At 51.1% G+C, this 16,033-nt stretch overlaps 2 protein-coding genes across 7 annotated transcripts in view; one reads left to right on the forward strand and one right to left on the reverse strand.

The window, feature by feature from the left end:
* Window positions 1-31: 31 nt before the first annotated feature.
* Window positions 32-8,234, reverse strand: LDLRAD2 (low density lipoprotein receptor class A domain containing 2; the record flags this gene model as incomplete). Its single annotated transcript, XM_081144350.1, has 5 exons — window positions 32-261; window positions 391-552; window positions 3,251-3,382; window positions 6,279-6,713; window positions 8,153-8,234. 5 exons carry the CDS (start codon window positions 8,232-8,234, stop codon window positions 32-34), a joined length of 1,041 nt encoding a protein of 346 aa, XP_081000476.1.
* A 6,262-nt stretch (window positions 8,235-14,496) lies between these two features.
* Window positions 14,497-16,033, forward strand: part of USP48 (ubiquitin specific peptidase 48) — a gene marked incomplete at its 3' end in the record, with an annotated part of 60,520 nt that continues 58,983 nt past the window's right edge. For 3 of the 6 annotated variants that reach the window (XR_013999404.1, XM_081145263.1, XM_081145261.1), the window contains exon 1: window positions 14,502-14,881. Coding sequence is in view for 5 of the 6 variants with exons in the window: in XM_081145263.1 (XP_081001389.1) it covers window positions 14,748-14,881 (134 nt within the window). Of the gene's footprint in view, window positions 14,882-16,033 lie in introns of all 6 variants that reach the window. The other 3 variants (XM_081145264.1, XM_081145265.1, XM_081145262.1) reach the window with 2 other exon arrangements.

Raw genomic sequence — 16,033 nt, forward strand, 5'->3', positions numbered from 1 at the left:
AGCCCACTCTCCTTCCTCTGATGCCACCTCTCTATTGATGGCCTCCCTGACCCTGGAAGGCTGGCCTGCTTGGCTGCAGCCTCCCAGGGGCCACCTGGCCAGGACATGTGTGACAGATGGTGCAGCTAAGGCAGAGGCCATGGGCACCAGCCCTCCAGGCTGGCTGGCTGGAGGAGCAGCAGCACCAGAGGAGGCCGATGAGGAGGCCAGCAGAGGCTAGGAGCAGCGAGGAGGCCAGTGCCACCTTCTGTAGCCCGGGACCTGGGGAAGGAAAGGGAGAGTCCACTCAGGCCTCAGCCCGGGTCTGCTGTCTGGTTCCCATCACCTGAAGAGAGATAAGTGTGATCTTGTTGGGAGGACTGAGAGGAGGTGGTAACAAGAGCCATCTACCTTCTGGAGATGCATCCTCTTGTGCAGGGCCCTGGCCTGCTGGGGGACTGCTCCCAGCTGCAGTCTGGAGGGGGCCTGCTGACCTGAGAGCTGGGGAGACAGTCAGGGGCTTGGTGGTATCGGCTTCCGTACTCCGCTCCTGGCTGGGCATCAGAGAGGGACCTGCAGTGGGAAATAGCAGAGCTAACACTGAGAACCGCCCCTTCTAAGGCATGACTATGTCTCATTCAATTCTCCCCAAACCTCTCTGAGGTTTGTTGCAATCAATCAGGGAAGTGAGGTTAAATCACTTGCCCAGGTCACACAGCTGGACGTGATAGGGGAGGACTCGAACTCATGCAGTCTAGCTCCAGGGCCTGGGGTTTATGAATGGAGAGACTTCTCAGGAAGGCGGATGTGCGTGTATTGAGTGTGTTCTGTGCATCAAACGCCGTGCTCAGTGCTGGGCCCTTTCCCTACTGTGTTTCACTTAAAGTTCGTAACAACTCTGAAAAGTGAGGTTTATCACCCCATTTTACAGATAAGGAAGCTGAGACAGAGAGAGGTTCGTTCCTCTACTCATTTGACATATTTTTCAAGCATCTGCTATACCCAGGCATTGCTCTAGGGACTGGGGGATACAACAGTGAGCAAAATAGACAAAAATGTCTTCGTGGAACTGGCAGTTTGGTGTGAGAAGACACAAAAGAAATTCTGTCAAGCGGAGATAAAATTAAGCAGGGAAAAGGGCCAGGGCATGTTGGATAGGAGCAGGGTTGCTTTTTTTTTTTGGAGGTAAAATAAACCACAATAAACCATTGACCGTTTTTTTAAGTGCACAGTCCCTTGGCATTAAGCACATTCACATGGCTGTGCAGCCATCACCACCATCCATCTCCAGATCTCCATCTTGCAAAACTGAAACTCTGTCCCCACTAAACACTAACTCCCCATTATCTCCCCCCATTCTACTTAGTCTCTGATTCTGACTACTCCAGGTTTCGTGTAAGTGGAATCATACACAGTACTCGTCCTTTTCTGTGTAGCTTATTTCAATTACCAGGATGTCTTTAAGCTTTCACCCACGTTATAGCATGTGTCCGAATTTCCCTTTTAGGGCTGAATAATATTCCATTGTGTGGCCATATCACATTTTGGGTTTTTTGTTTGTTTTTTAAATATATCTTTATTGATTTCAGAGAGAGGAAAAGAGAGGGAGAGAGAGATAGAAACATCAACGATGAGAGAGTCATTGATCGGCTGCCTCCTGCACGCCCCCGACTAAGGATGCAGCCCACAACCCGGGCATGTGCCCTGACCGGGAATCGAACCCCGATCTCCTGGATCCTAAGTCGGTGCTCAACCGCTGAGCCACTCCTGGCCAGGCGCCATATCACATTTTGTTTATCCATTCACCCATCCATGGACACATCGTTGCTTTTTTTTAAAGAATTGAGGAGAGAGCTCACTAAGTGAGGGTTAAGCAGAGACCCATAGGAGGCAAAGGAATGAACATGAAAATCTCTGGGGAAACACCTTCCAGGCAGAGGAGGGAGCTAGTTTTGAGACTGGAGGCAGGACAAGACAAGTGTGGGAGGAGCTGCTGGGGATCAGTGTGGCGGAGCCGAGGGAGCAAGAGGGTAGATGGGCCCCTGGGAAGCTCTGCTTTGTCTTTGAGTGAGGAGCACAGAGGGTTCTGAGCGTGGGAGTGACATGATCTGACTGAGTGTCTTAGGTGGCTCCTCTGGCCAGGGAGTTTAACTCCCCGCTCCTTATGTGTCGGCCGTGCACAGTGACTTCCTCCCAAAGAGGACGGTATGGAAAGTGGGCAGAAAGGAAGTGGAGAAGCACGACCTCAACCAGGCTCAAGGCCAACATCCATAGTCATGAGTCAGGTTGGTGGTATGTACCTTTCACATGTGATGCAAACGACACGTTACCCCTGTAGTCTTTCTCCTAATGACCCCCAACTCCAGTCTCACCCTGAGAAAAATACCAGACAAACTGACACCAGTGGCTTGGTTATGAGCTGCAAAAAGCAATAAAGGGTGGATCAGGAGTTCAGTTCTGGGCCAAGTTAAGTTTGAGATGCCGCCTACACATCCACATGGAGATGAGCGGGGAGGTGGCTATGGAGTTCAAAGACGTTCCAGGTGGCTGTGCATTACAAAGGAGACCACCAGGGACGAGGGGCTGCAGGGACGGGGTCAGGGAACAGCTAGGAACCTGCCACGGAGACTGAGTGGCTTGGTAGGTCAGTGTGGGGGGGGCCTGGCAAGCTGGATCTCACCCCTCTGCCAGGTGCTTTTTTGCAGTAAACAACTTGTTCAACAGTATGTGCCGGCCGTGTTGGGGAGAAGGTTCATCTCCAGATTCCTAGAAGGATATTCCTGGTCTCTCTGTGCTCAGAGGTCATTCCTAGTTATGTCACTCACTGACTATGACCTTGGGCCATAGGCATTTCTCCTCCCTGAGCCTGTTTCCCCATCTGTAAAATGTGTGAGTCAGACTGCATCAATGGTTTTCAAAGTCAGTCTTGAGAGTCAAAGATTCCTCAATGGGACATGGAGTCCCCAAGTCCACTTAAATAGAGCACCTCTCCTTTTGATGTCTTGGGCCTCTGTGCAAGTTCCCATTTAGGAAAAGCTTCCACCACCAAAATATCACTTGAAAGCAGCTGCATTAGATCATCTCTAGCGTCATTCTGGCTTTAACTTGCTCTGAGCCTCAGATACTCTGGTCTAAAGCGATTCCCACCGTTCACTCCCGCCATGCCCCTACCTCCGGCCTCCCCACTGACACCCTGCCCTGGGGAAGAGGAGCTGGGCCCCAGCATCCCTCCTAGCTGCTCAGCAGGGCCCAGGATGCACCCGTCACTGACCTCTGCAGTTGGCTGGTGGCCAGGAAGCCTGGTCACTGCGGTCGCCACAGTTGTCCATGCCCCAGAGATCGCACACCAGGCTCGGGGGGATGCACCTGCCGTTCCGACAGTGGAAGTAGGGGCCACAAAAACCTAGGGCCAAAAGGGGAGGCGTGTTATGAGGACCTTGGGCCAGCCCCTGGCATAGCAGGATGTGCAGTCCTATAGTGAGGGAATGGGGAAGGTGAGAGAAGGCTGTTTCCATGTGCATGCAGATGAGAGAATGAGAATTTCATGGGAGACGTGCACAATCATGATGATGATGATGGCAGCTAACACTTACTGAGTTCCTGTTCCTTGTGGGGCATGGTTCTAAACACTTCTTGCATTCACATCCCAGCTCACTAAGTTCTCACAATAACCCTATGGGGTAAATGCTGCTATTAACCCCATTTGAGATGAGAAAACTGAGGCACAGGGAGGTTAGGTCACTTGGTCAAGGCCACACAGCTCACATCTAAGTAGCAGAGTAGGAATTCAGTCCCATGCTCATAAACACTGTGGCAAGCAGGGTGTGACCATGTGTCTGCGTGTGTGCGTGCACACAGCCTCCAGTATCCCAGGGAATTTGAACACCTCCAAGCAAACCCTCGCTCATGGCGTTGCTCTGGCCGTCAGCCCCCCCTGACATTCTCCTCCCAGAGTCACGCACGGCTCCCTTCAGGTCTCCACTCAAACGCTACCTTGGTGACCCTGCCCTAGCGTCTGTGGGAGAACCGCACACTGCCCCTCCCCCAGGACTCCCACCCTCCTGCTCCTGATTTGAGTCCCTCTGCAGCACGTGGGGGACTGGGCAAAACAAGGATTTACTTCACTATTTGCTTTTAGTCTGTTTCCCCCACCAAAATGTCAGCTCAGAGGGAGCAGGGGCTTCTCTTTTGTTCATTGCTGGATCCCTAGAGCCTAGAGTAGCACCTGACACATTGCAGGTGCTCAATATTTGTTCAATTAATCTGCACACAGGTGAAAGAATTGGGTGACTCAGCGCAAGGCTGTGACAGGTTGGCTCACCCAGCATCCCGTTCTGTGGAGAAAAGCTGGCTCAGGTGGGACTGCCCGACACCATGGCTCAGAGGTGGGCCTGGCATTCCCTCTCCTGGCCATGACAAACCAGATTTGACTTTGGGACTTTTGCTAGAACCATAAAAAAGATGCTTGCTCTCTATTTCATTGAGGTTAGAGCTGCGTGGGTGATTGTGGACTTGGAGCTGCAGGGACACCTTGTTGCCAAGTAGAAAGAGAAGCTGTCTGAGATGGAAGCCAAACAGGCCCACACGATGCAGAGAGAGGGAGAGAACAAAGAGATAGAGCCCAGGTGGCATTACTTGAACTCCTGGATCCAGCTATACCTGAATCACACATTAATATCCCAGTTATAGGAGACCCCCCAAGTTCTCCTTTGGCATAAGCCAACTTGAGTTGGGTTTCTTTCGTTTGCCAACTAAAGTGCATAATCTAATATATAGGTGTTTAGGTGTAAGAGTAGATGTCTATGAGAGAGAAAAGTAGTGTGGTCGTGTATGGGGAGCCATATGTGACTGTAAACGTAAGGGTGTGTGCATGAGCCGGACAGGGCGTGCTTGCAGGTGTGAGCGATTGAGACTGTGCATGTAGCCAAGGATGTGAAATGAGCCTTCTTCATTCAAATGACAAAACCGATCCAAGGAAGCCAGAATTGTGAAAGAGCTTCCCCACTACCACCTTCTTTTTGGAGCCTAATCCTGCCAAACACAGAGCAGCAGCAACATCTTTGGCCTCCCTGGCTAGAAGGCCACTGGGAGAAATGGAAGAAGGGAAAAGCAGAGGCAAGGAGGAAAGGAGGGGTTGATTTCTAATTAGCCAGTGAGAGCTGTTTGCAAAACAATATCATAGGAACCTGCAGGAGCCAGAAAGGGACCCCGGGCACCATGGGTCATGGCCTCAAGGATTTAGGATACACATTGCATATAGTTCCTCCCAGGCATTCCAAGGTTTAGTTCTTGGTGAACCTCTGTTGGCTCTCAGAGCCCCCATGTTCTCGCCTCGAAGTGCTCACAATCACATCCCATGTTTAATTCTCCAGCCTGGATTTTCAGCCCAAGACGGCGATAAAGCACCATGGTTTTAGAATCTTCTAGGCTTTAGCAGCTCATCTGCTCTCCATCACTGGACACAGCCTCTGCTGTGACACTGGCTGTGACATGAGTGAGTTGTGTCTCCAGTCCTGGGGGAAACTGCTGGTGCTAAAGCCCTGAACTCTATTTGAGCAAGAGGACATACTCTAGCAGTGAAAACCCTGCAGCTTCTCTTGTGAGCAGGGAGGCCTGCTTTACTTAACCGCCCTGGGCCTGTCTCCCATCGGTACATATGACAAGGACACTGGCCCAGCAGAGCTGCTGTGAGGAACCAAGATCTGGCATGCAACGGGCCAAGGCCATGCTTAGTAAGTGACCGGCATTAACGTCATTTCCCTTTCTTTGTGCGAGTGGGTTTCTGTCTTAGTTATGCAAGTCCTCACTAGGCCCCTCTGCAATCATCCGAAGGGCTGGCCTGGGACAGAGGAGACCGTGTGTGAACATGAGCGTGTGTGAGCGATATGGAAGTGTGCAAGGTGGTACTGTGGGTGTATGAGGTGCGTGCAATGTGAATTGCATGTGTGAGTGCAGTGTGTGAGGTGTGGGTTGTGTATTGCAGTGCGGGTGTGCAAGTGTGGAGTTGTGAGTATACGTGTAGGAGGTGTGAGCTGTGTACATGTACAGCGTGTGTGAGTGGGTGGGTGTTAGTCCGAGGTGGTGTGAGGGAGTGTGTGTGTCTGATACACGCATCCATGGAAGCCAGATTTATGGGGTTGGTTCTTTGGGTCTGGAATGCCCCTTACTGTGACCACCCCCAACCCTGCCACCCCTCACCACCTCCTCTCCGTTAGGACCCAATCCCTTCCATCTGTCCAGTGCCCTATTGGCGCCCCAGGCCCGCAGTTACCCCCACCTTGGAGGCCCCCGTGACCTACCCAACCGGAAAGAGGTGACTTCTCCCACGAAGTCCACGCGGGGCTGGCGACCTCTGGTGACCAGGCGCAGGCCCAGGAAGTCCCCGGTGGACACCACCGGGGCAGGAATGGTGAGGCCGCAGAGAGGGGCGCCCAGGGGCCGGGGCGCTCCCGGGGGGCCCTCGTAGAACTGCAGGTAGGAGCCGGGGGCGCAGGCGTCGGCAGGCCCTTGGGTGGAGGCGTGGGGTGCGGGGGATGCCGGCGACCCCGAGGGCAGGCTGTAGACCAGGAAGAAGCGGAACTGGAAGCGGATCCTGTCGCCGGGGGCCGCCGTCCGCACCCAGAGCGCGCAGTCGGTGTCCGGGGCCACGAAGTAGAGCCTGCGGGACGCCGGGTGCGAGCGCAGCAGCAGCCCGTCCCCCTGCCACGTCCGCCCGCACAGGTCCACCAGGTCGGCTGCGGGGAAACGCACGGCCCTGAGGCTGCGTGGCTAGCTCCGGGACTGGCTCTGCCTCCCGCGCTGGGTGACCCAGAGTCAGTCACTCACCCTCTCTGAGCCCGGTTCCTCATCGGGAAAATGGAGAGGAGCAAGCAATCTCAGAATTTTGTGAGGGTTAAAAAATTTAATTTACACCCTCAACGTCTTATTCAAAACCCCTGGAGTGTGTTTCAGAATTTTCCAGGTTTTAGAAAGATTAGATGCATATACAGGGTGGGGCAAAAGTAGGTTTACAGTGAGTACACAAAACAGAGTTTACTCTTGTATTATTATTTAATTATTGTATTATTTTCCATAGGAGCAAGCCCTCCATGATCACACTTTCCAGAGCAATTGTAAGAACATTTACCCCCAAGCGGGACAAATAAAAGCCTCCTGTCAGTTCAGGTCAGGTGTTGCCAGTAAATTAGTTAAGAACAAATTTTGGTTTCCACGGCTTTTTGTATTTTGGAGTTAGGACTGTGGACATGTATGTGTTCAGTGCTTAAGACGGTACATGGCATTTAACGAGCGTGAGAGCAGTACAAGCTCTTGCTGCCTTATTTAAGGATGGGGTAGACACAGTTGGGCACCTGCCCACCCAGCCTTTCCCTCTCCTTGCTAAAAGAACCCGATTTAACCTCAGCCAGGAGGGAGCAGCATTGCCAGTGTGGAGGTTGAGGTGTAGAGCTGGTGAATTAAGCACCTTCAATGGGCCAGGCTGCCTAAGTGTCTTGCATGGTTTATCTCACCTTTTTTTTTTTTAATGTTTTTGTTTTGTTTTGTTTTTTAATTTCAGAGAGAGGAAGGGAGAGGGAGAGAGAAACATCAATGATGAGAGGATCATTGATTAGCTGCTTCCTGCACGCCCCTTACTGGGGATGGAGCCCGAAACCCAGGCATGTCCCCAGACTGGGAATTGAACCTTGACCTCCAGGTTCATGGGTGGACACTCAACTACTGACCACACCGGCCGGGTGGTTTATCTCATCTTGTATGCACGATAAGTTCTCTTAAGGCGCAAGGGTCTATTATGATTCCCCTTTTACTACTGAAGAAATTGAGACTTGGAGAGTTGAAACAACAATCTCAATGGTAGAAATGCAGGAAGAAGCAGAGTGAGTGTGTGAATGCAGGGCTGTCCGACTCCGAAGCCCACAGTGTTTGCACTGCCAGATCTGAGGGCTCTCCCCACCATTCCAGACTCCTGCTTCTGGGTGACTTAGAGCTCCAGTCTTCCAGAGGGGTTTGGGTAGACTTAGGGGAGCCAGGCAAGACTAGGCACAGGGTTTCTCCCAGCCTCCCCCAACTCAAGGGGTCTCAGCCCATCAGGGTGAGTGCTGATTGAGGAAACGGTCTCTAGGGGTGGTGGGGCCCGAATCTCCTGCCCACCCCAGCCAAGTCCCTTTAGACTCACCGGTCTCCAGAGCAGATACAGTCAGGGCAGCTGCCCCCAGCAGGAGCAGCCTTTGAGGCAGCTGCAGAAGATAGGCCTCCATCCAGGCCCTGCTGTGCCCAGCAAGAGGGCAGACCTGCAGAATCTTCAGTTTGGGGTCTTTGGGGAAACTGGGGTATAAGGTCAGGCCAGTGGGGAGGCTGGCAGGATACAAGGAGCAAGGAGAGGCAAGTTCGCCAGCTCCTCTGGCCTCTTCACAGTGATCTTTGTGCTCTTCCTTCCAGATCCTCCTGCAGATCAGGATTGTGTCTAGGGTTGTCATGGAGATTTGGGGCTGGGGCTGGAGCCTGGGGAGAGAAGGCGGGGAGGATGTCTGCTCATCCCTGCCAGACAGGAACCAGGAAACTCAGATCCTGGTGAGCCACAGGGCTTCTGGGAAGGAGACCCACGGCCCCAGAATGCTGCTGTCCTCCTGAATAAGTCAGCACTGTGGGGATGGAGCTTCAGAGAGGCCCAGGACACCAAAGGGACCTCTGAGGGCCCAGAGAGGCAGCAAGTGGTGACGGAGCACCAGACCCAGAGTCGGCTCTCCTACAAAGTATTCCTGCCTCAGAGCCTTTGCGCTCACAGTTCCCTCCACTTGGAGTGCTCTTGTCCCATAGCATTCCATGGCTGGCTTCTTCAGGTCATTTAGGTCTCAGGTCACATGCCACCTCCTCAGACCACACTTTCCTGAGCACCTCTCAATCTGAATTAGCACTCTCTCTCCCTGTCACTCAATCACATCTCCCCAAACTTATCAGCACTCAGTGGAATGATTTTGTTTATATCTTGTATACATTGTGTGTTGGCCCCACTAAAATTGCACTCCATGACTGTCTGGTCCATCTCTGAACCCCTAGGTCATAGCAGGGTCTGGCACGGGGCAGGTGTCCCTTCCAGGAATACTCCCGATGCCCACGGTGCTGCCCTCCCAATGTTGTGATATGAAGGTGCAGAATAGAAATCATTATTTTCCTGGCCCCTGTAGTGTGAGGGTACTGGAGGAGAAATAGGTTTGAAATGTATGAAGCCAGAGCTAGTCTGGAAAATCCTTCCAACTCTTACTGTTCATGTAAATAAGAAATGTGACAGAGGTTATCGCAAGTTTCACAACAGCCCTCAAGAGTATAAACAACCTTTCCAATAATGGATTGCAAAGCCGAAGAAATCTGAACAATAACTAATAAAAACTAATTCTGATGAATCATGTTGGAAGAAAGACCGAGTTATCTTTCTAGTCCTGTTGTACAAAAGATCATACAGTTGTTGTCACATAAGTGATAAGAGAGTGCGCAGCTAAAAAACTAAGCCCCTGGCTGGGTAGCTCAGCTGGTTAGAGCATTGTCCCAATACACTGAGGCTGCAGGTTCTGTGAGCCACTCTAGCAAGTTCATTTAACCCAACTGGGGTGGGGGTTCGATGGAACCTCCAATTTATAGCTAGTTGGGCAAAAGCACAGGTGACAACCTGTACTTGCAGCTGATGTCTAAAGAGTGTGCTTGTGTGCAGTCTTATAGGACTGAATCCTTAACCTGTGATCTGATGCTATCTCCAGGTGTCACCAGGGAGACGATGAGGAGACCTCAGCTCTTTTCTCCTTGAGGGAAAGATTTCAATCAAGAGACAAAGTGTAGAGTCCGGCCGGGCGTGGCTCAGCGGTTGAGCGTCGACCTAGGATCCAGGCGATCGGGGTTCGATTCCCTGTCAGGGCACATGCCCAGGTTGTGGGCTTGATCCCCAGTCGGGGGCGTGCAGGAGGCAGCCGATCAATGACTCTCTCATCATGGTTGTTTCTATCTCTCTCTCTCCCTCTCCCTTCCTCTCTCTGAAAGCAATAAAGATACATTAAAAAAAAAAAGAGAGAGACAAAGTGTAGAAAAGAAAGCAAGAATTTATTGGGCGCAGCAAAAATATACTTGGGATGGTGAAACAAGGAAGGGCACAGAAGGAGCGACAGGAGGGCCGAGGCGGGGCTGCTCTGGCTCACTGGGAAGTCAGAGAAAAGGGGGCCTTGGAGACAAGTTCAGGGGCTCAGCCCGGGACGAGCTGCCGCTGCCCATTGCTCCCGGGGTTGCAGGTCTCCTGGGATCCCCTTGGCGGGGAGAAGGAAATGGCGGTGGCGTGCTCCCCTGGGGGGAGAGAGAGCGCATCCCTGCGATAGTCCTGTTCAGAGGTTTTAAAGGCTGGGTGTTTAGGGGAGGCCTTGGGGAAGATCAATAGAGTATTCATCAGCTTTATACTGATGCACCAAAACAAGGTGTATTCTCTTAGCATCACTTGTCCTTGGTTGTGGTTGGCAAGTGGCACTAATTGGATTTCTGCTGTCTCCAAGAATAGGGTGTTTTGCGCTATTTACCCTCTGGCTGAGGAGGAGAAATGCAAACCATTTACCCTTAAGTGTCCTTGGTTTAGGGAAGATGGGATCTAATAGGTGGCCACAAGCTGCTGTTTAACGATCCGCCTTAGTTCCCCTATCCCTTGTCCTGTCCTGGAATTTTCCTAGATTTTACTAAGCTATAACACAGGTAGATAATGTCAGAACTGAGTTACCTGTAGGACACCCAGGTGGTATCACAGAATTGCTTGATGGGTGGAAACCTCACACATCTGGGTGTCGTAAGTGCAGCAGTGCTGTAGTGGAGCACAGAGAATAGAGGAGGCACGTAGGAATGAGTTTTTCTTTTACACCAGCATTGAGAAGCCCACTAGAAGGGGAGGAGGTGGCAAAGGATGAGGAGGAGCGACCACTGAGGGACGTGGAAACCAGAAACAAGGGGAAGGACATTTCAAGATGGCAAAAGGTCACCTGTGTTGGTAACTGCAGAGAGCTGAGGACGAGAGATTTCTGGGTTTGGTAACATAAAAATCATGGGAACCTAGATAAAGCAGCTGTAGAGGAGCCATAGGGTCATGAGCCAGGTTGGAGTTGGTTAACAGTGGCTAGGAGATGAAGTCCAGAGTCAGGCCTGTACTGTCTTCTACTGGAGCCACTCTCCTGTCTTCTACTGAGCACTTGAATGTGGTGAGTTTGAATTGGGATGAGCTGTAAATGTAAAATGCACACCAGATTTCCAAAATGTAGTGTGAAAAAAGGTAGAATTTTTAAAAATTTAATTTTATTTAATTTTTTCCATCACCATTTATTCCCTCTATGCCCTCTTACACCTTCCCCCCTCCACTTCCCCCCCAAGAAGGTAGAATCTTCATTAACATATTAAAAATACTGATTTCATGTAGAAATGGCCAGCTTTTGAATATATTGGGTTAAATATATTATTAAAATAAATTTCACCTGTTTCTTTTTACTTTTTAAAATGTGGCTACTAGAAAATTTAAATTTACTTCTGTGGCTCACAACATATTTCTATTGGATGGTGCTTGGGGTAGATAATTCTTTCAATAATTTTATTGTGAAGGGAGCCAAAGTATGGGAAAGAAAATAGAGCATTTAACATTGCTGGCCATTCCCATCTTCTTGAAACTTTCCTCTCCTCCCTAAGCTTCTGAGACACTCAATTCTTCTGACTCTCCTTATATCTAAGTTGTTCCTTCTCCTTAGGGTCCCCACCCTGTTGGTGAAACTTATTAGGTGAAAGAGCGAGCTATGTGGCTGTGCAGAAGTGTTCCAGGCAAAGCAAACAGCAGCCTCGAAAGCCCTGTGGCTAGAGGCTCTTGGGTAGTTACGGAACAGGGAGGAAGAAGGCAGCGTCGCATGACCAGCTGGGGGAAGAGAGAGCAGTAGGAAAAAGGTCTGGGGAGGGGAGGTGTAGAGGGGAGAGCCTTTGTCATTTGTTCTGAATAAGATGGGAAGTGTGGGGAGGCTTTTGAACAGAGAGCTGTCCATCTATAAAACAGCTATAAAGGGTGTTAAAAAACAAAAAATTCCAACTGAGTAAATCTGAAGCTTTAATTGGCAGCATCCCATCTAGCAATGGGAGGTTTTTAATAGGAAGAAGGGTGGGATAAGGGAGCTATTAACAAAAGAAAAGAAATGATTATTTTTGGATGGAGACATCTTTTGGGGGGGGGGGGAATAGGAAGGGTTTTTATCAAGCAGGTTGCCTCTCCTTTCTATGGTGGTGGGGCGTGGGGGGTAGAGAGCCCACTTGACAGATTACCTCATTGGTATTGACCAGAAAATTATGTTTGTGGGAGACAGTGAAACTGCAGTTAGAACAGGTAGTAAATCTAGGTTTGGTATCATAGGCTTTTAGCAAGAGTGACACCATTTTGGGCCTGTGGTTTTCTCTTTAGTAAGAGGCAAGGGTGAAAACAGGGAGACCAGTTAGGAAGCTTTTGCAATAATCCAGGTGAAAGATGAGGGTGGTAACAGTAACTACACAGTGACTGCATTCCATATATATTTTGAAGGCACAGGTGACAGGATTTGTGGAAGGACTGGGTGGGGATGTAAGAGAAAGAGAAGTTAAGGTTGCCTCTAAAATTTCTGGAAGGGTAAAGTTGCCATTTGCTGAGATGGGAAAGATTATAGAAGGCTAACTAACTGGTAGTGAAGCCAGACAATGGGTCCGGGCTGCCTGTCACTACTGGAAACAATTAAGCAGAGTCTTGCCTTCCATTTGTAAAAAGCACATCTGTGAAGCACAATAAAGCAAAGCACAATAAACAAGGTGTGCCTGTATTAAATCTTGGTGGTGCTTACCAAAGTGATTGCATTTGGGGTTTGTTGTTTCTTTTTAACAGTAGAAACTATACAGTTAGTTACCCAAGTTAGAAAACTGGAGTCCAGCACTGACAGCACAAGGTTGATAATATTCACAGTTTCATCATGTGCTAAGTGAGGCAATGGATGACACAGGAAGCTGTGAGCACCAGGGAAAGGGCCATAACCCAGACTTGAAGGTCAAACAACAAAAAAGGGAATAGAAATTGATTAGACCAACATCATCAAATTGTAGCAATTATATGTCCTAAATATCTTTCAAATTTGTCTCCTCACTCCATACCTATTACACTGCCCCAGTTCAGGCTTTCATTATATCTGGCCTGTATTACTTCCTAACCTTGATCCAAAGGGAGGCAGTTACACAAAATGCAAATCTTCCTTTTATCATTTACCAGCTTTAAACCTTTTTGAGTCCTGCAGATAAAGGCAGTCTTGGCCTGCCTCTCAAGCCTTATCTCTCACCCCTCCAAGTCTCAGAATTTGTAGCCCCACCCCAGGAAGTTTCTCTCTTCTGTGCCTTTGCTCCTTGTAGTTCCCTTTATCTGGAAAGGAGCTTTTCTTCTACCTTGGCTAAATTCCATTCTTTTAAGGGCGAGTTCAAGAGTTACCTTTTCTGGGAACCCTTCTCCCAAGTACTCCAAACCTTCCCAGCCTGGGAAGGAGACCTTACTTTGTGCTTCTACCCTTCTCACCTAACCCACCTCCAAGGGCAGGGGCCACGTCTCATTTTCATAACGCCTTAAGGGAATATCTAGTGACTAGCACACATTAGCATCCAGTCCAAGTCAGAAATTAGTGCTTAGACCACAGTAGAGCACATTTAAATGTAAAGTTCTCATAAATCCTCACACTAGCACCGCCCTTTAGTTTGCAAAACATTCTGATAAGGCCACTCTTCATATCCTGGGGCAGACGTTGCAAACTGCACTGTTTTAAAACCCGGCAGCTAGAGAAGAGCTTCTAGGAAAAAGTAGGAAGTGACCATTACATACAGACAACAGTAGTGAAAAAGATGCAAAGGTGACCCTCCGGGCCAGGGAAACCCCAGCCCGCCCTCGCCCCCGCCCCCGCCCCCGCGTGCGCCTCTGCACGATCCCCCGCACGCCAAGCCCGCCCCCTCGAAGACTACAAATCCCAGTATGCCTCGAATCCAGTGAGTGGCAGCGCGCAATGCATGCCGGGACGCGTAGTCCAGTTCTAGTTCAGGAAAGGCCCAGAACGTCCCGTGACGTCAGGAGGGCTCGGGAAAGGAGTCGGAACCGGTCCCGGTTCAAGTTAAATCTTCCTCTAGAGAGCAGAGCCTGGTTTTCTTTGGTGACCCGGTTTCAGGTCCCACCCCACAATTCAGCGGACCTATGGTGTGCGTTGAGTAGCGTCTCGCGTGATTCCTTCACGGTTCAAGGGGAAGGACCAGAGGGCAAGAATAGGCAGCCTCCAGCCCTCGAGGCGCCGGCTCGTTAGAGTAGTGGGACACAGGACGCTACCCTAGACGGGGGCTGCGCCGCTGCTTCCCCAGCAGCGCCGATGAGGACGTGGCAAAACTGTCCCTGACAACCGCTCGCCTCTCTTCGCCGTCTGCCCAGAGGCGCGGGAGGCGCAAAGGCTGCTGGGAACGCGCATGCGCCCATCGCGGCGGGGAGTACTTCTCAACGTCTGCGGGAGTAAGGGGCGGGGGGCGGTGTCGGGTGTCGGCGGCGGTGCTTTGCGGCCAGTCGTGCGGGTCGGGCGCGGGCGGGCGCGGCGGCTGTGGCGCGCGCAGGTGATTGACTGGCCAGCTGGCTGAGGGAGCGCCTGGTCTTCATCGCTGGCAGGTGGCGGAACCGAATTGGGCGGCTGCGGAGGCGGCCGCGGCAGCCCGACTCCGGAGGCGCTCCTCTGGCCAAGGCCATGGCCCCGCGGCTGCAGCTGGAGAAGGCCGCCTGGCGCTGGGCGGAGACGGTGCGGCCCGAGGAGGTGTCGCAGGAGCACATCGAGACCGCCTACCGCATCTGGCTGGAGCCCTGCATCCGCGGCGTGTGCAGGTGAGGCCCGCGCCCGGGCCTCGCGCCCCTCGTTGCGTCGGACCTTGGAAAATCGGGCCGGGGGTCGGGGTGGGGGAAGGAAGACTGCGGCCCGTTGCGTGCACCTAGCAGGAACCGAGAGGAGCAAGGTGGAGGTCTCCTGCTTTCCGCCGCCTGGGCGACCTGGGAAACGCAGCCTCCCCGGGCTCTGCACGGCGGTGATGCTGCCGAAAGCCCTTCAGAAAGGGTTCTGGGCTCTTACCTAGAAGATGGCGGTGGAAATGGTTAAAGGCAGGAGCCGAGAGCTTAGCCAGCCTTGGTTGGATGTCTTGGCCACGGCTCGGCTTTTTTTGTTCGTAAAAAGGAAACTTCCTCGAAGTGAGCTTCATCACAGTGTATCTTGCATTAGTGTTGACGCTGAAAGCTTGATCATCTTAGTATTACTTTTGGATAGGGTTGCTTTGGAAAAACGTATGGTTAGCCTACGTCATCGGTGCCCTTCAGTCCCCTGTTGACCTCCCTTCTCTGGTTAATCTAGTATTTTTTTTAGCCCTTTTTTTTTTTTTTTTGGTCCTTCAGACTCTACACCTCTCTACCAAGTACGGAGTTTGAGCTGTGTAAGTTTTGTCTTTCACTTGCGCTGAGCCCTTGAACCCCGCCTGCCTCTTTAGATCGAATCCTTAGGCATTGTGCCTGCCTCTTCTGTTTTTCCACCTTTTAACGCGGGAACTGTAGTTTTTGTTCCGGAATGTTGTTCAATTGACTTGGCCAAGCCGGGCATGCTCAGTAGCCGCCTTTCAGCAGGCCCTTTAGGAAAGGCTTTCTGGAGTGAACTGCATTCTGCTGCGGGATCCCGAAGGCGTGGAAGTCATGGTCTCCGCTTTGGAGCTTAAAGGCGAGTTTGAGAAGTCAGACAAGTTAGGGAGCTTCCATAAAGCAAAGGAATCGTTGCAAGCTCTGGGCGTCGGGCTCCCCAGGAGGGCAGATCCGACTCCCCTACAGTAAGTGCGGGAATGACAGAAGTGGGTGTATAATAGAATTCGTAAAGCTTCAGTCAGCTTTTCAGCATAGTCAGGTAACAGTAACCAGAACGTGTAAACTCTTTCACGTGGTTCTGATTGTAACGGAAGTAAAGGAGTAGAAATTGGCGGAGATCACAATCAGGAGGATGTC

This window comes from Miniopterus schreibersii (genome assembly GCF_964146895.1).
Source record: "Miniopterus schreibersii genome assembly, chromosome: 8".
NCBI lineage: Eukaryota > Metazoa > Chordata > Mammalia > Chiroptera > Miniopteridae > Miniopterus > Miniopterus schreibersii.